Source organism: Tursiops truncatus, chromosome 15 (genome assembly GCF_011762595.2).
Source record: "Tursiops truncatus isolate mTurTru1 chromosome 15, mTurTru1.mat.Y, whole genome shotgun sequence".
Lineage (NCBI taxonomy): Eukaryota > Metazoa > Chordata > Mammalia > Artiodactyla > Delphinidae > Tursiops > Tursiops truncatus.
The window spans coordinates 19,336,875-19,363,270 of NC_047048.1; the positions used below are offsets into that span (position 1 = coordinate 19,336,875).

Here is a 26,396-nt window from a genome sequence, read left to right on the forward strand (position 1 = left end):
TGCCTTCTCTCACCTGACTGGGTTTTGCTGATCTGCACCTCTCCGTTATTTTGTGGCTGTTGATTTGTTAAAGCACTGCTCTCTGACTGGCTGCTTAACACTTTAACAGCAGATCCCAGGTTTGCTGCTATGACAGGAAAATGCTGACCCCTCTTTAGAAGCTGCTTATGTTCCTGGTGGCGAAATCGAGGTGGAACTTCGCGCGGATACCGAGGCAAGGCCTGTGGTGGCTGCGGCTGCGGCGGCTGCTGTGGCTGTGGCGGCGGCTGCGGCGGCGGCTGCTGATTGTTGGCTGTGGCTCGCTTGGCATTATTATTAGTGCTGGTTGCTGTGGAAGTGCCGTTATTAGAGTTGGCAGGCTGAGGCTGGCTTACACTGGGCTTTATCTGTTCTGGCACTAATCCCAACAAAAGAAAAGGGGTGGAAAAGATTAGCCAGTAAAGTGCACCTCCATTGCAAGCCATCTAAGTAAAAAGGCACTAAGAAAAACAATCCTAAAGGAACAGAAGCTTTACGTGTGCAGGGATATCCTTCCTCATTCACGGGCTCCAGTTTTCTTGAGAAGGATCACTGCCAAGCATCAAATTTTACTTCTGCTAACTACCTATCTGATAAGGGAATGGACACCAGTCAGCATTCCCTGTCCTGGATGACAGTTCATGCTCACCATCTCCTTCCCACATTATCTCCAATTAGAGAACAAGCACTGTTTATACAACTCTGGAACTCACAATAACTAAAATAACAAAGGTGACAAATCAAGTTTTGGTAATCCCGAAAGAATCCTCAATTCCCCAGTAACTGTTCTTAATCTGCCTCATGTTTAATGTGTTTGGTCCCTATTTTTCATCTTTGAAAGACAACACAGAGTAAGGGTAGAAAATAATCCTGCTAGTTCCCTTACAAAACAGCAAAGTTAACACTGTTTTTTGTTATTAAAATGTAAAGCCTGAATCAAATAAGACCAATTCAGAACTGGGATGTATATACAAAGATCACAGACTGAAATCTATGAGACTAACCAAAATTGGAGAAATAACTTGGATACCCTGTCTTAAGCAAGTCTGAAAAACAGCTATCTGTCTACTGTATGAACAATCAGAGACTATAGTGAATTTCTGGACTCCTAAAAGAGATTAAGTAAGTAAATAAACTGAGGGAAATGCTCTAAACCAGTGAAAACATACCCCATCTCTAAAACTACAGGGAGGCAGCGTGGTATATGAACTTTTGGTGCCAGATGGACCCAGGTTTCAATCCCAGCTCTGCCTTTAGTAAGCTTTGTGTCTTTGGACAAGTTGTAAAAACCCAAGCCTGCGGTCTCCTCTGTAAAAGAGGGATAACACCTATCGCTTGCAGAGCTATCCTAAGGTTAAATATATTAATGTTTACAGAGCACCAAACACAAGGCTATACACGCATACTCTGGTTTATTGTGCTTCGCTTTATTGCACTTAGAAGATATGGTGGTGGGTTGTTTTTTTTTTTTTTTTAAATGGAAGGTCTGTGGCAACCCTGCATCGAGCAAGTCTATCGGCGCCATTTTTTCCAACACCACCTGCTCACTCTGTGTCTCTGTTTCACATTTTGGTAATTCTCGCCGTGTTTTAAACTTTTTCATTATTATTAGTTATGGTGATCTATGATCGGTGACCTTTGATGTTATCGCTGCAAAAAGATTATGACCCACAGAAGGCTCAGATAATGGTTAGCATTTTTTAGCAATAAAGTATTTTTAAATTAAGGTATGTACATTTTTTAAGACATAATACTATTAAACAATAGACTACAGGATAGTGCAAACATAACTTTTACATGAACTGGGAAACAAAAAAATTTGTGACTCGCTTTATTGTGACATTCACTTTATCATTTTGTGTGTGGCAGTTTTAAGTTATTAGTTTTTAAAATAAAAATATATATTCACTTTACTCCGGTGGCCTGGAACTGAACCCACAATATCTCTGAGGCATGCCTGTAGAGTGCCTATTTTTTAATGACTGGCATAATACCACTTTATACTTTTGTAGCAGTTTAATGTTTCTCTGAGATTTTGATGCATCTTCACAGATGCCACTGTCAGATAAATAAAGTGATTCGTCTCCATGTGATCAGTAAGGACACTCAGAGAAAACTGTTCGAGAGTTAAGAGCTCCAACCCCACCACTCACTAGCTACGCTATTTCTGTGTCTTTTTCCTTGTCTATATGGTATAGACAGTCTTGATCTAGTACCCAGAATAATGTAAACATTCAGTGAACAAAAGGTATTACTGTGGCCCAAATAAAAGAAATATTTATCAAATGCCTAAAATGTATATGATTCTGTAATAAAGTGCTGGTCACATGGGTTGTTTCCAATAGGCACCCAACTTCCTCTTACAAACCCTCAGATCTAGAGCCACCTTTCATTTAACAGTTTAGCCTCACTATTGTCTTCTTTCTCTGAAATGGTGGATTTAGTCTATATCACTAATACTGATACTTTTTATTCTTAATATATGATCTTGACCTCTTATTTTTTAAAATCTGATTTTGATTTTTCTAAAGTAATACAAAAAAATTGTATTTCAGGAGGAATTACATTGAAAAATCACAAACATTCCATCTATTGCTTGGAATTCCTTCCATTCTTGAAGGCAAACCGAAAAGCCTCTTATTAGCATTTGGGCCAAGTGCATTCTAGGTCTAATTACTTTATGTAGAAAATTCTGTCTCCTAGACAATTTTATGCTCCCAGAATGTAACAATAATGTATATTCCTCTGTCATGAGGAAAATAAGGAACTAGAATATTCTGAAGTACCTCTGAAACCAAAAGAAGATCAAGTATATGTAACTGAAATTATAAGGCACATAAAAACTCTAACTCAGCTTTTACATGCCTAGTATTGGGCTCAGTATGGTATTTGGCAATTGAATGTAACCTTAAAGTGGTGCAGTTACCCACTGCTAAAATACAAGTTTGTCCGCCACTTTATTACTAAAGGGAAAAGATTGTGACAACAATTTAATACCCAAACAAGATGTTATTTATGTGAGACAGCAACAGGAAAGTGTTGTTTAATACATTCAAGAAATTAGAAGATATCCTACATGAAAACACTGTGAATAACCTACATGAAGACGTGTATAAGAACCCTAACACTACTTCAGAAGTGACTAGGAACTCAGAAGCAGTATTTACATCGGTCACCCAGCAACCCCACACCTACCTCAAAAATTCAAAGAACTCCTGTATTTCTTATCAATAAAGCGCCATGGGGAAAATAAGGCTGAAAGAGATACTAGTTTCTTGGGCCAGAAAACTTCACTGACACCAGTAAAAACATTAAGACACGTAACTACTGACTATAATACTAAACTAAATAATCTAAGGTAAAATCTCAGATGTAAACATGGGATGTAGTAGTAAAGAGTAAAGGAGAAGCTAACAGTGCATGTAGGTGTGCCAGGGTAAGGGTGGAGTTGCTGGGTAACAGATATAAATACTGAATAATTTTCGCTGCTGTATATGTGTAGTTAAAATTTAGGTTAATTATGTCAGTAAATATCTAAACCATTGGAAGGGGGAAAAATGACAAAACGATCCATTCAACAGACAGAAAATGCAATAAAGAGAATTACTTTTAAATTGCGGTTAACATGAAATACAAAATGAAATGTCAAGCATAAAACTCAAAATATCTGTAATCAATAAAAATGTGAGTGGGTTAAATTAACTACTTAATAAAAGATCTTAAACAGGGTTAAGAAAAGAAAAAACAAACTTAAGGAATATACTTATCAAAAATCACTCCTGAAACAAAACAATACAGGAAAATTGGTGGAAAAAAGTACAGAGACAGATATACTAACAAGAAATGCTAACAAAACTTAGATGAAAGCAACATTAATATCAGACTTTTAAAATTCAAAGAGAAAGCATTATAAAGATTTTGCATACTGATAAAAGAAACAAACTAAAAAGAAATAAACAACTAAGAGCCTTTATATACCAAATCTTAGTATCAAAACGTGTAAACCAAGTGGGGACAGAAAAGAAAAACTGAGAAAAAGCAAAACCATGTATCTTGAAATGAGGTAACACCTTTTTTGACAAGTACCTGAGAAACAGTCATGAAGTGCACACACAAACCATCCAGCACTAAAGAAAACATCAATAAATTACAAAAAGTAGGAATAATACAGATGGTATTTCTGGATTACAATGGCATCACACTAGAAACACAGGCAAATACAACTGCCTTATTTAAATAAATTTTGAGTTGAAGAGGAAATAAATACCAAAACTGTAGAATTATATTTAAAAAAATAGTGAAAACAATATACATAATAAATTTTAAGGTATCATAGACTTAATTATTTTCAACAAATGAGAATGAACGTGAAGCAACCAACTCAAGTTAAAAATCAAACTAAAGGAAGCAGTAAGAAGGAATCAGTAAAAATAAAAGTAGAAATCAATGACTTTAAAAGTGAACCAACAGCAAATAAAGATTTGAATAAATATATGACACAGATATAAAAAAGGAGTATAAACAAAATATGCTATAATTTTACATTTTAATCTCCGGAATATTTTACATTGTTGATTCAATAAAAGTTTTTTGGAATGCAAATAAGTGAACCAATAAATCCAAGGCATCGTTCTAAGAAAAAAGTAAACTACCAATTAACCTAATTTTTAAAAAAGAAAATGGAAAAAAAATAAGAGATGATTTTCTAAAATTAAGGTATTTCTTAAGGCTTAACTCATTAAATAATTGGAAAAACTGGAGGAGGGAATTATTTAACACTGATCCCAGAAGAGGCAGAAAAAAATAGATTAATTAGCATAGAAGAGGTGGAGAAATTTATGAAATCATCAATCAGGATCACATAGTTTGATCAATACTACCATGCATACTTCTTCATTTTTTTTTAACTAGCACACTTTGAAGAGATATTTATCTCTAAATTAAATGCTATTTAAATTGTTGTAGGGCACAGCATAATACCAACATTAACACTGTTACAAATAAATCAGACAAAATTTTCGTAATCCCAAACAATGGGGGAAATAAAAGAAGCAATATAAATAGTACTGGGGAAGAAAGGACATAACTTCAAATATAGAGATTCTGTAAAGACAAGAAAATACTATAATCTATACCAATAAAACAGAAAACCCAGCTAAACTGAGTGTTCTACAACATGGCTTGGCAAATCTTTCCTGTAAAGGGCCAGATAGTAAACATTTTAGGTTTTGCAGGCCATACAGTCTCTGTTGCAACTACTCAACTTGCTGCTGTAGCACAAAAAAACAGCCACAGACAGCACGTAAATGAATGGATATGATTGTGTTCCAACAAAACTTCACATAAAAAAAACAGGCAGTGGGCCAGATCTGGCCTGCAGGCTGTAGTTTTCCAGCCTCTGCTCTGTAAAATATAATTTACCAAAATGAGCTCACAGAGGAGTAGAAGATCCTATGGAATAATAACAGCTGAGGACACTGAAAGATCCTGCAAGATTTACCTCCCTAAAAAGCACCTGGCTCAGATGACTTCACAGGGAGTATGTAAATAAAGTCCTCAGGAAGCATATATAATATCAATCTTACAGAAACTGTTCCAGAACAAAGAAGTAAAGGTTCAAAAGACTGGCTGGATTCAAATTTTGGCTCTGCAACTTACTAGCTACATGACCATGGGCAAAGTACTTATCCCCTCTGTACCTGTTTCTTCATCTGTAAAACAGAGTCAAGTATTAATACCTACACCCATCGGGTTTTTGTGAGGTTTTAACAAGATAATAGATGTAAAGAATTAAAAACAGTACCTGGCACATGGTTAGTACTCAATGAATGTTAGTGATTACTATTACCATCTGGGTAAAAAAAAGAGAGGAGGAATTAGGATGAACCCCAGGTTTCTGGCCTGGAATCCGAGTAGACAGTAGTACCATTTACTAAGATACGAAATAGAAGACAAAAATTAAATTTGGGAAGTATGTGAGAATGAGTTTAGTTTTTTGTTGTTGTTGTTGAATTGTTAGGTTTGTTATTACTATAGGACAGCCACTCTCAAACTTTTTGGTCTCAAGACCCCTTTACACTTAAAAAAATTACTGAGAACACCAAAAATTTTTTGTTTATGTGGGTTACATCTATAGATAGTTACCATACTAGGAATTTAAACAAAGAAAATTTTAAAATATTTATTGACTCATTAAGAAAGTCCTTTATATATTAAAAATAAATGTTTTTTGAAAAAAAATTTCCAAAACAAAAAAAGTATGCATTGTTTTACATTTTTGCAAATCCCTTTAACATCTGGCTTAACAGAAGGCAGGTGGATTCTCACATCTACTTCTGCATCCAATTTGTTGTGACTTGCACATTATGTACCCTCTAGAAAACTCCACTATATACTCATGAGAGAATAAGTGGCTAGACAAAGCCTTTCTACTATTATTATGAAAACAGTTTTAACCTTGTGGATCTCATGAAAGCTTCAGGAAGCCTCTCAGGTGCCCTTGGGTAAACTATGAAAACCACTGCTGCAAGAATGCTACTGAATATATGGTTCTAGAATTCAGTAAAAGTTTGAACTAAAAATATGGATTTATGATTCAGCATACAGGTAGAAAAAGAAGTTATGAAGTTGTAAAATAAGAAATGGCAAGACCTAAAGAATAGGTTTAAATAGAAGACAGAAGAAGAGAAGTTATGGCAAGAATAAATTACAACTGCCAGAGAAGTAGGAGCGCTGTTGTTTATTTTAGTAAACGGCCTCACTATCTATCTAATTACTAAAGCAGGGACATCTTTCTCAAATTCTCCCTATCCCTTTAGGTCCAGTCAGTCTAAAGGTCCAATAGATTAATTATCTCCTTGATACAATCCAAATGCATCCTTGTATCTCCAATGTCACTGCTGCGATTTAGGCCCTTATCAATTTCATCCTGCAAAAACCTAATTGGTCTTCTTGGCTTAAGTGCTGATCTCATCCCACACCCTTTTCACTCTCCCCAAATCTATCATCTCTCTGCCCCACATTATCTATATTATTAAAGTGCTCTCAGAATTAATGCAAAGTCCTTAGCACAGCCCCTATCTACCACTTTTCCAGATTCATATCCTGCTACCTCCACACACATCTCCTCTTCTGCATCAAATACCTCCAATTCTCTGAAAGGCATCATGCTCTTTCATGACATTCCTTTCTTGAAAATCTTTCTGTCTACCACCTTTCCTAGGAAACAACTAATCACCCCCCACTACCCCTCTATTCAGCTAATCTTAGAAGTATTTTATGACAACATCCCCTCCCCACTCCCATAAAACTCTTAGGCATTCCTTACACCAGAAGTCCCCAACCTTTTTGGCACCAGGGACCAGTTTTGTGGAAGACAATTTTCCACAGACGGGGTGGGGCGGTGTGGTTCAGGCAGTAACGCGAGCGATGGGGAGCCGCACATGAAGCTCCCCTCCCTGGCCTGCCACTCACCTCCTGCTGTGCGGCCTGGTTCCTAACAGGCCCGGGGGTTGGGGACCCCTGCCTTACACTACATGTGCTCTGTAAGTGCAGGTTTCTTACTTCTTCCTTTTTCCACGTGGTGGTCCCAGCACCAAGAACAGCAAATGGCATGTTCAAAAATCCTAGAGAAATCAGAAATATACCTTTTCCTGGGTCTTAGCTCTGCTTCTTCAAGGAACTCTTACCTTCCTACCCAAAATTTCCCATCTTAAATTACCAACACAAAGAGGAACATAGCTGATTTGTCCTTCTACAATCCTCTAGGTTTAGCTGACTGAGTAAATTCTTCCACCGAGCTTCATTAATGAATTTCTGGATGAAACCACCCTATTAACCAATTCTGCTCTTCAGCAAAACACCTTAGGCAAGGTACATCTGTTCTAATGTACAGATCTTCTTTAAGAGCTAGAGGATACCCATACAATATTCACAATATGGTATTCCCAAGATCTTGGTTAATCTGTCGATCAAATTTTGTCCAAATATGTGAGATGCAGAAAAGTGGGATGATGAAAGATTTATTTTTCAGACAGAGGCACGTGCTTTAAAAAAAAAAAGTCATCTACTGTATAGCACAGGGAACTCTACTCAATATTCTGTAATAACCTATATGGGAAAAGAATCTGAAAAAGAATGGATATATGTATATGTATAACTGAATCACTTTGCTGTACACCTGAAACTAACACAACACTGTAAATCAACTATACTCCAATATAAAATAAAAATCAAATTAAAAAAGGAAAAAAAAGTCAGATTGCCCTCAAGTCTCTCTTTCATAACTAACAATTCTAGAAGTGATCCCTAAATTTATTTAATTAAAAGTGCTATGGGGCATGTGTTTAAAACAAAAACAGGTTCTTCAAGCCTCACAGATTTACTAAATCAGAATCTGTATTTTTAAAAGCACATATCACGTGGTTCTCATTTCTGAGTAAATTCTGAAAACTAGATACTGTAGCAGCATCTACAGAGCTTCTGACTTCCATTTGTGAGTCCAAAACAAAAGATAATACCTAACAATTTCAACTAGAAGTTAGTGACAGGAACAACAAAAAAAGTCCCAAACACACTGGGGGAAAAAAAAGTTTGCAAAAGTTATATAATAAAGGAATTTTTAAATTTAATTTTTGATTAATTTGATTTTTTAATTAGAAAAAATGGTCCCAAATATATATAAAAATGAAGTTCAGATAAATTAAACAGTTAGACTATACAATGCTAAAATTTTTTAAAGCTTTCAGAAAGCACAGGCAAAATTTTTTCTAAAATCTGAATAAACGGTAGGTTTTCTCAGCCTAAAAATGAGTCAAGAAATCAAAGAGTAAAAATTGTTAAGTTTGAGCAAATAAAATTATGCAGTGTATTTTATTTTTTCAAAGGTGTCTGTGTGTATATATTTATTCCAAATTAAAAGGCAAACTGGAAAATATTTGTCCTTTGGAACAAGTTAAAGGGATCCATTCCCTACCCCCCTCCCACTGCCCACCCCAATTTTCCCTAACCAAAGGGGAAAAGGTACTGTTTTGGTTTAAGGCGCTAAACCTAACAGAGGAAAGCATTCAACAGAGTCACTAGAGTTTAGGACCGGAGTCTTAAACTAAGAATATAAATGTTATTTAATTTTGCTTTCCTTCTTCTAAACATATATTTGCATCTTCTGCATATGTACCCCCTATGGGGTCTGATATTTAGATATTTCTACCTGGTATCTCATCCTCAGAACAACCTCAAACATATAATACAGTCCATAATCTTAAAAATTTTTGCATCAAACACATTAAATGGAATGTTAATGAGCTTCTTATACAGAGAGCTCATGTAAATAGATAACAAAAACTCTAGGCCCAAGAGGAAAATGGGTAGAGAATAATGGGCAATTCATAAGAGCAAAAAAGTACAATTAAACATATGATACTCCATTTTATCAATAAACAAATTGATTTATATTTAAAGCAATAAAATACCAATTTTGGCCTGACAGATTTATAAAGATAATATATCCCATTCTTATGTTTCAAGACATATTCCTTGCACTGTGGCAGAGACACTGCACTGTGATTCACCCATGCTGGGTTGGGTTCTACTTTAATGAGAGGAAAAAGCCAGTCATCGTCTGGGTGAGGAGGAACTCTGAAATGACTGGGGAAACTGCTAATATGATGTTTCAATGGACTAAAAGGTTGCTAGGATACTGCAAAACCACAGTTGTGGGAGTTACAATTTACCAAGTATCAGTTGGATGCCACACAATTTATCTAATATCTCTTTATCCTCACCATGATTCTATGCATTTGAATTATTACTTCCATTTTACCAATAAGAAAACTAAGGGCAGAAGAAGGCTGCCCATGACTAAACATCTAGTAAATGGCGAAGCTAAAATTTAAAACCAAATCTGACCCCCAAACTAATGTTCCTCCTAGTATACATTTTCATCTTACTTATAAGAGCAAAATCAAACTCTCCAAAAATAAAGGAATGACTAATTCTGGCTTAATGACTTTGAAAGCTACAAATCAAAATTCTAACCAGCGTTTATAAGTTATCTATCACATACTCAGATTTAACTACCCTCCAGTGACTTATGTTCTATATTATATATCATTTCATTCCCACATTAAGTAACCTGGATTATCTCCTTTTAACAGAGTCAAACCGAAGTTTAGAGGTTACAGTACTTGCGCAAGGTCACAGAGATAAGAACTACAAAGGCAGTATTCAAATCCAAGTTTATCTGACTCAGAAGACTGGACTTTTAACCACTATGCCTGGTTTACACAAAAATTCCAGGATTATCTTATTAGATGAATCAATGCTTTTCGCTTCTGGCAAAATGCTGCCTTTAAGTAACATTTTATCAGGCGTACTTTCACTAAGGCTACTGGCACTGAGAGAGAGAGCTCTTAGTAAGCATTCTGAAGCACAGCTACTATTCTAATTAGAACTACAAGTATATAAAAGTGAAAAAGATGATATATCATGTGTTTTTTCCTAGTCTGGAGCTTTCTTTTACCTGGTTATAACTGATAAAGCTATTCTTGCGAATCCATCCCGACTTCTACTCCAAAATTTAAACCAGAAGACTCCTGATTTGTTTTCTTTGAAATTGAAGACCTAATTGTTGCCCAAGCAGAGTATCTCAGGGCTCAGGACACAACCATACGATGCCTCCAACAACTATAGGCTCATTAGTCTCTGAATCTAGTTTTTGACAATAGTTTACTTTGTTAACTGCAGTAATCTCTGCTTTTCTCATATCTATTTCCTGTCTCCTTTGTCCTGCTCCAGTCTCATCAGACATCTGAATTCACCAAAATCTTTAATTTCTACTTATTTTAATAATTTATTAGTATTTATAAGCAAAACACATCTACATTTGGTAGAAATAAAATGGTTCTTACCTAAAACAAAAAGAGGTCCTTAGCATTCTTCATAACCTCCTGAGTACATAAATCTAGATTTACATGTATAAATCTATATAAATCATTTTTCTTTCTCAGTAGGTGAAAAGGAAAAATGGTGACTCTGATATACCTAAAAACAGTACTTTTTATTGACTCCCATGGAAGTAGAAGCCCATTTCCCCCCTTCCCGTTAGTGCATAGTTAGAAATCTTTGTTACACAGCTCAAAGACATCTTCATAGAAACACATTCACCATTAGTAAATTCTTAATCAGTAAGAACCTCCTCTTCTTCAAAGAGGTCAGTACCCATTTGCCTTCAAAATCTCTCATAAAGCCAAAGTACTATCATGGCACATTTGGAATCAGAACCTGGTCTTCCAAATATTACCTAATACCTGCCTGTGGTACAAAAGTCATGTTTCTACCATGCATACTGTGGAGAAAAACACTGAACTGAACCCCGGTTCTAACAGCAGACCTTTCCAACCTGTGTGCCAGGAATCGGTTAGAGGGATGCTGAGGGGAGCAGCACTTCAGAGTCCAGGTGACCAGACTCTCTAGATCGTCATCCTCAGCTGAGAGCAGCCTCTTCTGTTTACAATAGCCCCACAAATGTCACTTTCTACATGTGCCATTATGTGAATAAGGTCAGGCAATGTGCTTCAAGTCACAATCTATTTGCGCCTCAATTTTCTCCTGTATGCAGTACAGTGATCCTTTGTCAGGCCACCAAAGTTCCTGAATTTCATTATTGTAGGAGGCTTTGTGATTGAGAAACTTATGATCTCATGGAGAAAACAGAGTGCTGAGCTGAGATCACAGGTAAAAACATTTAAAACAAAGATGAGAATGGAAACACATTGGGGACAAGGACTTGGAGTTTTGTTCATGCACAGCAGTGACCACAACAGTGCATGAAACAGGGTGGGCACGCAATAAATATTTCATGAATGTTAAATGGTTCCTGAAAAGTCAACCACTTCACACATCACAAAATTGTCGAAACCTCTCTGATTCAAAAAATGTTGCTGGTAATACAATTTTTTATTTATTTCTTTGTGCTCAGTCAACAGGGAAATACTATAAAATCTGTTAGAAGATCTTTCTGTAATATTTTTAAAAGATGCATTGTTTTAGTTCATTCATTGCATGTTATTAAACCATGGGCAATGGTGTAGCTCTCCTGTTCTGTCTTCCATGTAACTAACAACAGGGATATTTTCAAAGAAAAAGAAGCAGTAGAGCCCAGTAGGGTTAGTAGTCCAACCCTTACTCAGACACCAATCAGCTGCATAACCAATAGGAAAGTTACTTAACCTTTCTTAATCTTGATTTTACCTGTAAATGGTGATAATACTATCCACTCTCATAGGGCTGTTGAAACGATTAAATGCAGGCTTATATTGTGCTAGTACACACTGATGAAGCCCTATTCCTAAACATTTAAAACAAAGATGAGAATGGAATAATTCCTGTATTAGTTTTTAAATATCCACTGCGTTAAGTCTCGCAGTTCCCAGGCTGCTGCCCTGGTGCCTTCGCTGGGTCCCACACATTTCCCAAAATTCAATAGCTAAGAGTTACTCTTAGCACATTAAGATCTTAGGTCTGCTCCAGTACAGTGTTATGAATCACTGGTGCCCATTCACTATTAGTAATTAAATATTTAGAATCTCACCTTGACTAATGAAATATAATCAAGCACAATATAAATATAAAGCACAGTCCATGCTACAGAGTAGGTGCTCAGAGTTAGCTATCTTGACGCCTCCAATAGGATGTGACATGCAGCTGATTTAACAGCTCTTGAATATTTTGATCACTCCCTAGATCAATGGATTTAAGTAATGAAATTATGTTTGATAGAAAAACAGAAAGGCTAGAATTGAATACAAATAATGGTTTCCAACTATGGCAGGAACAAAAATGTGTCTTAAATGTTGATTCAATTCTCATGAGTTTTTAATTAATCCGGAAAGAGAATAGCCACAATTAACTCTGCTTCCCTATGTGATCACCAGAAAACAAAAAATCTGTATCAAATTTTCTCTATTCCTGCTTCCATCCCAGGCTCCTCTCATCTCCTTTAGGAGCTCTAGGGTTTGCTATTCTCTGTAATTAGCTTGTTTATGAAACCACTTGAAGAAAGCACTGGCATGATATAGACAGACAGAAAAATAAATATTAGCTGTCAAAAATTAACAGTGCTTATTCTTTTGCAAGGAATGTACAATCAGTATGCTTCCAAAACAAGCCAGTGTCAGAGCTGGAGAGCTGTTTTAAAAAAATGACGTTTATTCTTGATAGAGTTCCCAGTCCTTCCCTGTCTTTACAATGTATAGGTCCACAGGATACCCATCCGTTCCTATTCCTCACCATAATTTTTTTAGCGCTTCATTCCCCTGCTGTTTCAAAGAGATACTCATCATATACATATTTTAGAAAGGAATTTCAAACATTCAAATAGCTATGCTCCGTACAGTTTTTCCAAGTTCAAGTCACAGGTAAGAATAAAATTTTCAGAAATTTCATTATGTCACTCATTATAATGGTCCACATTTTTATGAGATGACGCATGAGTCCACTGCACCAAGAAATAAACATCATATTGTTTTCATATAAGAAAGCTGGTCAAGAATTTAATTTATGATACCTTACAAAAATCCAGCTTTTATACAGTTTCACCACTGAATGAGAGCAACATCAGCAGGTATTATTTAATCGGGAATGGCAGTAGCCTTAGAAAAAGAAATAGCTCATTAAGGCAGAATTCTACAGGGAGTGCCGGGCCTAACCAGTTATGCAGTCTGAGCACTAAAATCTTGACTCTTAACAACCAAGAAGGCTCTAGAACTATGTGGTCCAATAAAATTTAAAATTCAGTTCCTCAGTCACATTAGCCACATTTCAAGTACTTAATAGCCACATGTGACTAAACCTGGGCTTTATATAGACTCTATAATATAGAAAGACAAAAATGATGCTGACAGTATAAACTATAATCCTGAATTAGGTGAATTCTCCTAATTTTTAAATGTTGGCAATCAATTAAAACTTTAAAGGATAACAATAAAAACACTGTGTGGAGACCATAGGAGATGAGGGAGAAATGACAACTAAACAAATTACCTTGCATTGGATCCTAGAACAGAAAAGTTAATGGAAGAATTGGTGAAATCTAAATACAGTCTGCAGTTCAGTAATACCAACGTATGTCAGTTTCTTAGTTTTGACAAATGTACCACAGAAACGTAAGATGTTAATAATGGGGAACTGGGTGAGGTCTATATGGAAACTCTCTGTACTATCTTTTCAACTTTTCAGTAAGTCATAAATTATTCCAAAATAAAGTTTAGTAAAAAAAACAACGGTGTGAGCCAAACCCATACCACAAGCCTCCTAAATTTATAATCTAATCACTGCCATAAACACCATATATTGTACACACCACGAAAATAAATACATTTTCATGAATCAGAATAAGCGTGACCAAGTATGAAGGGAGCTGCCATCAAAAGAAGGATGAAGTGAGTAAAACAGTTGGCAAAACAACATAAAGCATTTTGAAGTGACTTTCATGTACTCAGCCTAACATTCTCAGAATTGTGGAAAATCTAAAAAAAAGATTCAAATATGTTCATGTTTTATGTATGGATGTAAAGGAATGACTTACATTTGGAAAGGATGTAAGCAGTAGGTACTCAAAGGTCATGTCTGAAGAAACAAATATCCATGGACCAGTCAAAAATCTAAGATAGAATAGTGAGTGCCCCAAGCTTAATACACATCACAACACCCTAAGAAAATGGAAAGGGAAGGATCAAGGGCAGTTAGAGAGATCCACTAGAAGATGAGTTCTGAGAGCGTCAGAAAAGCTGAAAGGCATCCTTGGCTAAGAAATGGGATCAAAAAGAAACAAACAGGAATGAACATGAAGAAGATAAGAATGATCTGAAAAGTATAAAGGAGTGATGGGAAACAAGTTGGTTAGATCATGGGAGGTCAGATTAAAGCGGGACTTGAAAGTCAACCAGGAGTTTGGTTTTGAAGCAAAGCAACAAGGAACAACTTAACATTCCTATCCAGGCGAGTGGTGTGAGAAAAGTGGAATTTTAAGAAAATTAATTTGGTCATGTTCCTACTAAAATTTTTTTTGGGGGGGGCCACGTCACAAGGCTTGCAGGACCTTAGTTCCCCAACCAGTAATGGAACCTGTGGCCCCTGCACTGGAAGCTCAGAGTCCTAACCACTGGACTGCCAGGGAATTCCCCACGTTCCTACTGAATTAATTTGGCAGTGCTACTCCCTACATCATTCCACATCCCTGTAACTTTCTTAGACATCCAAATTCAAAGCCACAATATCACCTTCTGATCTCACCAGTTGCCAATCCTGTCAATTACATCTCGAACACCTGTCATCCATCTCCTACCTCTACTGTCAAGACCTCAGTTCAAATCCTCATTACCCTATTCCTTCTCTTCTCTCTCTGGTACTGCTCCTTTTTGGTGACACTAGACACAACTGACAGAAATGTTCTTAAAGCATAGCTTATGACCATGACCTCTAAATGCAAGAACCTTTGCTAGCTCTCCACTCTTTAGGCAGCATGAAGTCCGTCCTCTGGTTCCCCCTACCTCTATGCCTATATTCGGCCCCTTCCCTTTAACACCCCTATACTCATTCTCTGAATATTCCCTCTTCTTGTCCACCTGCCTCTTCTGCCCAGTGTCTTTTTTCTGTTAGCTCCATCTTTCAAATCCCTGCCCATCTTTCAACCAAAACTTTCCATGTAAGTAATTGCTAGATTTAAAAGAATGAAAAAACAAATGATGTCACCATCTTAAGCTCTTCAGTGGCTCCTTGAGTACATTTAGCATATAAGGCCCTCTCTGACCTGGTCCCTGCCTACCTCCTTCAAAAAACCCTTCAACCCTGACCACTTATCACTAGGTATTTAATGCTCTTGGAATACCACCAATGCACGTAACATCACATTATGTCTTGTCTCTGTGCCTTCAATCATGCTGATCCCTCTGCCATTTCATTCTTTCTTTGACCGGCTGTCTCACCTTTAAGACTCACAACCTCAAAAAGGTCTTCCTTATCTGTTCTTGTTCACTCTCATACAACTGCACCTAAAAATGTTACCTTAAGCAATGCCTTGGACTTCCCTGGTGGCACAGTGGTTAAGAATCCACCTGCCAATGCAGGGGACAGAGGTTCAAGCCCTGGTCTGGGAAGATCCCACATGCTGCTGAGCAATTAAGCCCATGCGCCACAACTGCTGAGCCCGCGCTCTGGAGCCCGCGAGCCACAACTACTGAGCCCGCACATCACAACTACCAAAGCCCACGCACCTAGAGCCCGTGCTCCGCAACAAGAGAAGCCGCCGCAACGAAGAGTAGCCCACGCACCACAATGAAGAGTAGCCCCTGCTCGCCGCAACTAGAGAAAGCTTGCACGCAGCAACGAAAACCCAACGCAGCCAAAAATAAAAATATAATAAATTTATTTAAAAAAAAAAAAAAGCAATGCCTTACCTTAACCTCTAATAAAAACAAGCAGTTTTGAGTGCAGTATCAGCCAAATGCAGAGATTATACTTTTGGTATAGCTTACGTAAAAATTCAGAATCTTTAGGCCTAACAAGTTCAGCATCAGAGAGCCCTACACCTTTCATTACAGGTAGTCAACTCCTGGGAAGGTGAAGAACTCCTGATTCAGGATGTGAGAGGAATTAGGTTCCTGTTTCTTTACCACCCTGAAGTTTTTTGCTTGGCATGTACTGGGGGCTGTTCAACCTAACCATAATGTTAGCAATCTACTATTCTCAGTGATAATATAGAATGGATGTCAGTCTGCCTACAGGACGGAGTGGGGGACAGTATTATACAGAGTACAAGGAATAAAGTCCTAGAGGTAGCTCCAGCCAAGAAGACTTTTAGATGGAAGACTGAAGGAAAGGCACATGTGCTCAAAGACTCCAATCAAGGAAGTATGTTAGGAAGTGGTGTTTATTCTACAAGATAAATGTAAGGTAGGTCTCGAAACTATATTTTTAAGGTGGTAATTAATATATACTACAATAAATCATAAACCCCAAAAGATGACTCCACGGTGATGTCACTGAAGAAGTCTGTCCCCACCCCCTGTTCCTTTCATGCTCTTCTCTCTCCCATCCTGGAGGTGAATAAAAATGCACATCAACAACCTTCCTTTAATGAAAAAAAGAATAAAAAATAGCTTTAAACAACGTACCTTTGATTTTTTGTTCAGTGGCCTAAAATAAAAACAAACAAACAAAAAACAATGTAAATATGAAACTGAAAGAAATGGATTGTTATGATAAAATGCTCATATATTACTATTACATAAGACATACACATTTTTATTAAATAAGGAATTTGTCATTTAGATGAACTGCATAGGAAAAGATATGCAAAAAAAGCATGCTTTTCCCACAGATGTGCCCCATTGTCCCTGACACAATGTTTATTAGTAAAAAAAAATTCTGGAAATGCTTTAGTCACAAAGCAGAAAAGACACCATTGTATGACAGTATAATAATAATAATGATAAATGGAACTTCTCTTCATTTAGTTTTAAAATTATATAACTGTCACCTTTACCTTTAATGGATCTAATGAGTTTTTCAAATGTTTAAAGGGCTTCAAATTTTCTTGTATCACATGATAAAACATGAATTAAGTTTTCTGGAAGAAAAGCTGCATAAAGCTTCTTTGGCCAAACTAGTTAATACATTTAACTCCTGGAAGTTAGGCTGCTACAGTTAAGCATGGTGAACTTTTAAGTATTTTTGGGTGGGAAAAATTTTGAAACATTTGTCACTTCTGACACATCTGACAATTCAATTAAAATGACTGTGTTCTGAAGTTAAGCTGACATGGGCCCTGCTTCCCATGCCTGCCCCTTCTTCCACTGTCTCTGACACAACAGGGAGAGGGGCTTGAGGACAGTAGGACTGCCTCAAGGTGGCTGGCTCAAACTTCAAGGGCCTCAAGAAGAACTGATTACAGACAAAGGCCACAAGTGAAAATCAACTTTTTGATTATGCCCAACTGTGTGGGAATCCTAAAAGAAAAAGATACAAGGATAGGCAGGGAGGTGAGGGAAGATTGAATAATTAGTAACTGAATAACCAGGAATTGCTTCTAAATGAAGATAAAGCTTTTCTTAACTGTCATAGGGCAGGATAATTCATTTTGCTTAGTCATATTAAATTGTTACCAAAAACACCATTTTTAAAATTATATCATTATAGAACTATATGGTAAAGAACTATATGGCAATTACCATAATACTGAAGCCAAACATTAATCTTTCCCCGGAGAGCCAGAGTCGATCTAGGCACTGAAGTACTTTACCAAGTTTTAGAGCACTAGTGACACATAAAATAATGGAGGCCCATCTTTTACTTTATATGGATCGAAAATTAAAAAAAAAAAAAATTGATGGAAGGACAATGGCAAAAGACCAGTCAACTAGCTTGAACACTTCATTTATTTCTGGAAGAAATTGTTTTTAAAATCTGGTAATAGAAAAATAGTCTTATTAGAGAGAACTCAGTATCTGAATACTTCCAAGTATTACAAGCATCATGTCAAACTATAAGATAACATAATTTTGTGAAACCCAAAAAATAAACAAGGAAATTATTCTGCATGTTGAACAGATTGTGTGTTGTTTTGTGCGCTGTTTTGGTTTTTTTTGTTTAACTCACCTGGTCTCTTCCACAGTTTACTTCCAAAGGAAACTAGGCTACAGTACATAGAAACCATGACCACATTACTAAACCCCAAGATATACAGTGTTGCTCTTCTAGGCCTTACAGCATAAAGGATATCTACTATGCCAACTCCTTTGGGAAAGAAACCTTCATGTTGCTTGAGAACAATGATCCACCTCATTCAGTATTGTGTCATCTACAGAGAACAGCACCAGGGGACACTCAAAGGAGTGTCTGAAGGACACCCATCAGAACACCAACTAATATAGTGAAAGAATATAAGTAATAGAACCCAAGAGCTCCCGATTAGGAGGAAATGGAACTGAAAGAGTTCCATTTCGTTCAAATAGGTTTTTGTTGGTTGGTCCAGGGAACTTGTATATTACTCAAACTATTAAAAAGAGAATTTTCCAAGTGGGGTCAGTGATTTTAAGAATATTTGTCTGCACTGTTCAAAATGGTGGCCACTATTCCATGTGTTTACTGACCACTGAAACAGAGCTAGTGTGAAGTGATATGCACAAAATACATACCAGATTTCTATTATTCAGTATTTTTTAAAAAGGTAAATAATTTCATTGATAATATTTTATACTGACTACATGTTGAAATAGTAATATTTTGGATATACTGGGTTATATAAAATATATTAAAATTAACTTCAACTGTTTTTTTTTTGTTTGTTTTGTCTTACTTTTAAATGACCTTGTCATTTAAACCCTCTGGGTCTCAGTTTCCTAATCCCTCAAATGGAGAAGGAGAAAAAAAAACTGTTCTGCTTACCTTTTCAGGGCTATTATAGGGCTCAAGTAAAATATAAAAAGATCTTTTCTGGATAAATAATACTATTCAAACGTGAGGTATCATTGTGGATCTTGTACAACAGAATTAAAGGATTCTGGCAAACTGAGAAGCAAAAGTATTTCTATTTTGAATATTTTTTTCTTAAAAACCTGAGCTGTGATTCCACAAGCAATTATCACCATTGCCTCAGTTTACTAGTGAAGGCATCAGACAAGTGGCAGACACACCCATGCCAGGTCCATGCCAGGTGCTTTGTTTCTGTCAGGCTCTGCACCACTTGTCCCAGCTCCTCGACCCCTAAGTACACCTCAGTGGTTAAGAGCTCAGAGTCTGAAGCCAGACTGCCTGGCTTTGACTCCTGGCCCCACCATTTACAGTGTGACCTTGGTCAGAATTAGTTAACTTCTCTAAAGCTTGGTTTCCTCATCTATAAGACAGGAACAAAAACACCTACCTCAGAGTTGTTGTGAGGCTAAAAGGATTGAACTCATATAAAGAGCTTAGGGGAAAAAAAAAAGAGAGCACGCTTAGGACAGTGCCTAGCATACAGAAAGCATTCAACAGATATTCCCTAGTGCCCTACTCACCCATGCTTTGGCTCCTTCATCTCACAAACTTGACTCAAACTCACTCCCAGCTCCCAGGTCCTACTTTTTTCCTCTTTTTCTAATCATCTAAAATGTCTTAACAGTGCCAGGTATTAGAAACTAAAACAAGGACTAAAGAATTAATAGTTTGATTCACTTATTTTAAATGAGATAATTACTGGTTAGAGATCTTTTCTGTGATTTCTCAGCAACCAGCACACTGTCTAGAACCCAGGTCTGCTGAATTATATTTTTAAAAAAAGAAGAGAAGAGTAAGCTTAAATAAGGGCCAGGACTGTAAAGACAATACCTAACTGCCCTTGATGAGTACAATGCTCCAGGCCTGGTTATATTACCACTTAGGTTACTGAGAAAATTTGCTACTTAGACTGATGAATATGGTCTCTAGTCTCAGAACAAAACAGCCTTTGGGAGACATAACTAGTAAATACTAAAATTTCCAAAAAGGAGGAATGAAATTGGAAGTTTTCTACAACATAAGTCTAATTTAAGCTTGAAATGAGTACATTTAAATCCACAAAGCCTTTTATAAAAATCCCTTCAAGCTTTTAACACAATAACAAAAATATCCATGAACACTGACTTTTAAACATTCTCAACCGAAAGATCCCAATTTGTGTTGGTGCCTCCTTCCAACCCTCAACCATTATATGCTTTCTAGGAACTACAATTACATGTTTAAAGTAAAGTTTATACTAAATGATCCCTCTATAATTAACCTATTTCTCATCCTCCTTTTTCCTCCTCACTACATTTCCCTCAAGATTCCATCTAGAAATTTCTTCTAAAAACAGAACCTAGAGATAAATCCATGATAACAACCTACTACTACTATTGTTACCCTTTTCTTAAGTACAGAAACTACATTCCTGAGCTATATCAAATTATTTTCTGAGCCTAGAATCAGAAGGTAAGCAAATAGCCATAATTCTTAGATGCGAAATAGAAGGCTTTTCAAAGAATAAAAAATCAGCCATTGATTTCTATTATTAACTAGAGATGTATGGAACTGAAATAAAATAAAAACCATGTAATTTTGTGTCAGAGATTTTTTAAGGAATTTACATATTTAAATTGATATTTAACAGACAAAATTAGAAAAACTATCATAGTACAAATAGTGCAGTGAGCTTTGTTTGGTGTCTAATTGTTTATATAAGGAGTTGTATATCTAGTTTTTTATTTAAAATAGAAATTAACTCTGGTCTGAATTTAAATTTCTTTAAAAGACCACAGTTAGGGACTGTTAAATCTGTTCTCTGTATTCATGGCATAAAGACTTATTAAATGCCTTATAAAAACCACCATATTATCTCCAGCTTTAAAGTTCACCTTTAGTTGGTGAAAAATAAAGTAAAAGTATAAGATAATGTTCTGTACCAAAAGGATAAAGCCATAGCACCGAGTTTTGGAAAACCTAGGGGAATAAGAAGATTTCAATTCTATTCCTGTTCTGTCACCCTGATGGTGACACTTAACTCATTTTAATGCTTGTGTTCCTTATATATAAAATGAATGGATTAAAACAGCATCTGAAGTCTTTTCAGAAACAAAAATATATAGTTTTTTTCAAAGTGTGCATAGATTACATAAAACAGACAGATTGTTTTTACCATAGTGAATTCATGTTTCAACATTTATATAAATGGGCCTGTCTCCCTAGCTTATGGAGATCTCTGTCACCTACCTGGATACACCTGCTGGCTCCTACGACAGACAAAAGACAAGCTCCAGGAAACTTATCTTAAAACTCCTGTGACTCACAATATATCATATGGGCTCTAAGTGTGCCAACTTGGGATATTTTTCCTTTTATTTTGTTTTTAAAGAGCTATTTGGTAACAGCCTACAGAAATACCAGCTGTCCTCATTTCACCAATGGGTTGTATTCAAATTCAGTTGTAAGCTGGTTATCTAGAATTCAGAGAACAGTCTTATTTACAGTGGCATTAGTCTACTAAGCTTAACATTTATTAGAGATATTAAATATTCCTTTATATTGTGTTCAATCACTAGATATTACTTTTTCTATAGGATACATAGGAATCCCTATTAATGCTGAAGATCTGACAAAAGAAAGAGGGGAAAAAAAAACCCTCCCCATCTCTCTAATGGCTATGGAACCGTATCTCTGATGATGGTTCCAGTGGGACATAGTTGGGGTGAGAGCCTGGAACCCTACAGTGAGTGAGGCAGGGATGGAGTGGTAAACAGTATGAAGAACTCACTTCATATTTTGTGAGGGGCCAAATGCCACGAAAATCATCATTCGTGTGTTAAAGACACTGCCTTGGTGATTTAGATTTGGTTATGAAGAATATAAAGGTAAACTTTAACAATTAGAGTCATTTATTTGTATATGTTACAACTTAAAAATTATACTCACATTACATATTTAAAAATACAATATTTAAAATTTTAAAAGTTCTCATTACAAGAAAAAAAATTCTCCAATTAGGTATGGATATGATTAACCAGATTTACTGGGGTGATCATTTCACAATACATACACAAATATTGAATCATTATGTTGTACAAATGAAACAGAGGCCTAAGGCATTATCAATGCCAAAACTCTATAGTAGGAGTCTATTCCAAACCCTATGACAATTACCAATGCATCTCTTCCCATCACTCGAGTTAACAAACGGCTGACAACAAGGGTCACCTATTAAGTCAACTCATCCTCATCACTCTTAATCCTCCACAGTGCTCTGTACTCTGCTCTTCCCCAGTTTACTTGCTTCATCACACCCTAAACCCTGCAAGTTCAGAACTGAATTATATTTCTTTTCCCCTTTCTGTGTATCCCCTAACCTGGTTAACTGCTCCCAAAATGTACTCAGCCACTCACTCTGGAACCTAAAAGTCAATCCAGGTTACTCTCCCTTCATATCCTTTCAACAAATTCTATGGATTCTTTTAATAGTCCCTTCACCAATATCTCAGTCTCTAGTTTCTACCCCTTCCAATCCAATTCCACAACTGGCCAAGGTTCTAAATACAATTTTAAAATACAAACTTTTATGTCACTCTACTAAAATGTCTTTGGTGTTTTCCCCAACACCCGATGGCCAAAATGGGAGAAGTGCCAACAGCTATGACCAGCCCCTCCAGTCTCACCCCGACACTTCTACACTTGGCTCCTTCCCACCACCACCCCCTGCAATCAAAACCCATACTTTAACACATACAGGCTACAGACACTTAATTCTCAGTTTATACTGCTGGAATCATTTTCCATTCTGCTCCTTATTCACTTGGCTAATTTCTATTCTAAGAAAACTTCCCTGTCCCTCTACCCCATTTCAGGCTGAGTTAAGCACTTCTCTCTGTGCTTCAACAGATCCCTACCTGCCATAGTTTTGTATCCTGTTTTTCCCTACTAAATAGTGTGGAGATAACGATGTTGCTCTAGTCTATATCCAGTTCCTAGCACAAAAAAGGTATATATTAAAAATTAAAATCATAACTTTTCATTAGAATACAGAAATGGAACAGTAACATCACTGGGTCCTTTAGAACATTTTTAAGGTCCCTGAAACGTTGATGTAGCAGGAGATGAGTGCCTAGCTCAGTTAACTGTCATCAGCCTCTAGTATTAATTTGGAAAAATCTTTACAGGCATCTTTTATTTTTCTGCAATTTGTGTTGCTTTGATTACAGTTTTTGATTAATGTATTGGTTAAAGATCTTTTGCAGCAATTATGTCTTAGGCTTATTTTTAAATATCTTAACATAACCTTCAAATTAAAAAAATCAGCCCAGGTACTAAATAAAAAGAGAAAAGGAAATTGACACTTTGTTTCCTATTATGTTTATTACTATTTCCTTTATTACTTTATTTTCTATTATGTGTATGTATTACATTATCTTATTCAACTCTCATTTTACAAAACATAAGGAAACTAAGGCCCAGAGAGGCTAAATAAAGTTGACGGCCACACTGTTCTGTACGCTATGTGGGAGAGCCTGCTTTCAAAGCCTCTCTATGCAGCTACAAATTCCACGCTCTTCTCACTATAAAATGATGTATTATGAAAACCTAGGAGCACCTAATCGAAAAATAAAGACCTATGCAAAGCACTTACCTTCGAGAAAAATTATTGGCAAAATCAAATAACTATGCATTAAATTGTACACACTTAACAAGTTACTATTAATGCATATTCAAAGACATTAAATATTAAAATGAATCTCCACTGAAGTTAAAACATTAAATCAAATGCTTTACATAATCCGATAAGAGTAATTTTCTTTTTTAATCTATGTTTAAACTGCTTAATATAAATAATTAGTTTATACATATACTACCTTCTTTTGAGCAGCTTCCTTCTTTTTCTTGTCGTCTTTTTTCTTTTTCTTTTCTTCCATCAACTGTTCTTCTTCTTGCACTAAATCCCTGAACCACACAGTTGCAATTAACTTTCCCAAAATGAATTAGTAACAGTAATGTTGCATATAGATTCATTTTCACTCTTATCAGAAGACATGGCAAATTATTCTTTTATCATTCATTGAAATAAAACACAACTTGCAACCTCAGTCTAACTATACAGCCACTGCACAGTACTTTTCTTTAGTAAGCCACAAGTAGTAGAGCTTTTATCTTAATGTTATCTCAAGGAAGACAACCTAAAGTTAGCAAATTTTACACTGGGAAACAAGCAACCTCCTCCAATTCTAGCATGTAAACAACATCTCATGAGCAGAGTTACCTTGCTTCTGGCCCCAATTATCAATTAGTAGCTAATGGCAATGCCTGGAACCTTCCCCACAATCCTCTCCTGACCAGGTATCTGGGGTATCTTCAGCTCTCCTTGCTCTAAAAAGCTTTATACCTATTTTTAGAACACAACTTATTCATAAATAGATGATTTGTATTTTAGCATTATACTAATTTCATATCCTATAAACATTCTAAACTATTCTATCAATACTTGGGAAACAATCCATAATGTACTAATGTAAGTAAGTTTGTTTCAATTCTTAAAATCAGAAATGTTCAAATTTGTCAACAGAACCTCTGGCTCAGGATTTCAAAATGAATGGGCAAATGTATTTGTCTCCTCCTTTCTACTCTCCCTCACTGAAATGATAGGGAAAAGGGTACTAAATCTATTCAGAGCTGATGAATATACAAGAGCAAAGGAAGCTGCAACCTAAGAATAAACACAAGAGAAGTCTTAAACGGCTGTATGTGCCATCCTGTGGTAGAGCTCCAGAGAGGCTCCAAGATTAGAGCTGGTTGAGCAAAATAGGCACAGAGCAAAGACTGCATAAGGAATAGAAAGGCCACAACTACTCAGCTCTTTCCATCCACTTTCCATTCCTATATGGCTACATGGCCACAGGTAGCAAATGCATTTAAATCCAAAAAAACAATCAACACCCTTCACATACACAGGGCTCCCCATCAGCATCCCCCCAACCCTTTCAAGGTAGGGGACTACTGGGTAATGAAATCTACACAAAGATGGAGGAAACATACTCAAGTTACCTACATTAATTACCCTAGAGTCTAGAACCTAATCCTTCATTCATAATATCAACAGACAACCAAAAATCACGAGATACTTAAAGAAAATCAATACATAAAGAAAAAGTACCTAACTCTGCCCTGAGGAAGCTTTCCAGGGGGGACATTATGAATACCAGGCAGAGAAGGTTCAAGGGACAAGAACTAGACACTTGGGAAATCGTAAATAATTCATTAAGGTTGGAATGCATATGGCAGTGGGGATGCAGTAGAAGATAAAATGAGAAACACAGACAAATACATACAAAACTAGAAGGGGTGCTATAGGTGCACTCCATTGAGATTACACAAAACTTAAGTTGGCTTTGCTGATGGAAGAAACTGAGAGAAGACGCAGGGAGACCATGAAAAACAAAATGAGTGACATTATGTAAATTGATGATAATTTAGTAAAGTTAACTATACAACTGCTAAAATCAGAAGTTGGAAGAAGAGGATGATAACTGTTGCTGTATTTCATTCCGTTTTGTTCAAAGCAGCACTGTCATGTGGCTAATAGAGTAGCAAAACAGATTCAAGCCAACTGTAATCATGACTCATTCTCTAGCATTCTTTGTGAGGGAGGTAATGAGACTGAGCAAGCTCACTCACTGTAATCCTGGAAGCCAAGGCTGAGATAGCCATAGCATGTGAGAGAAAGAATAAATTCGTAAACAAAAGCAAATAAGTTACATCATTGTCATGTTACTCAACCAAAGCTGTTTACTAGCTCCAAATACTTAAATTCCTTCAGCCTCAGTTTCTTCATTAAAACTGGGGATAAATTA

General features: G+C 36.4%; 1 protein-coding gene across 18 annotated transcripts in view; it reads right to left on the reverse strand.

The window, feature by feature from the left end:
• TNRC6A (trinucleotide repeat containing adaptor 6A) overlaps positions 1 to 26,396 on the reverse strand; it is a 211,240-nt gene that overhangs the window by 50,643 nt on the left and 134,201 nt on the right. For 16 of the 18 annotated variants that reach the window (XM_073792197.1, XM_073792195.1, XM_073792196.1 and 13 more), the window contains 3 exons: positions 24,405 to 24,492; positions 17,190 to 17,211; positions 14 to 397 (listed from right to left, as the gene is read on the reverse strand). In XM_073792197.1, coding sequence (XP_073648298.1) covers positions 14 to 397; positions 17,190 to 17,211; positions 24,405 to 24,492 — 494 coding nt within the window. The remainder of the gene's footprint in view (positions 1 to 13; positions 398 to 17,189; positions 17,212 to 24,404; positions 24,493 to 26,396) is intronic. The other 2 variants (XM_073792200.1, XM_073792199.1) reach the window with 1 other exon arrangement.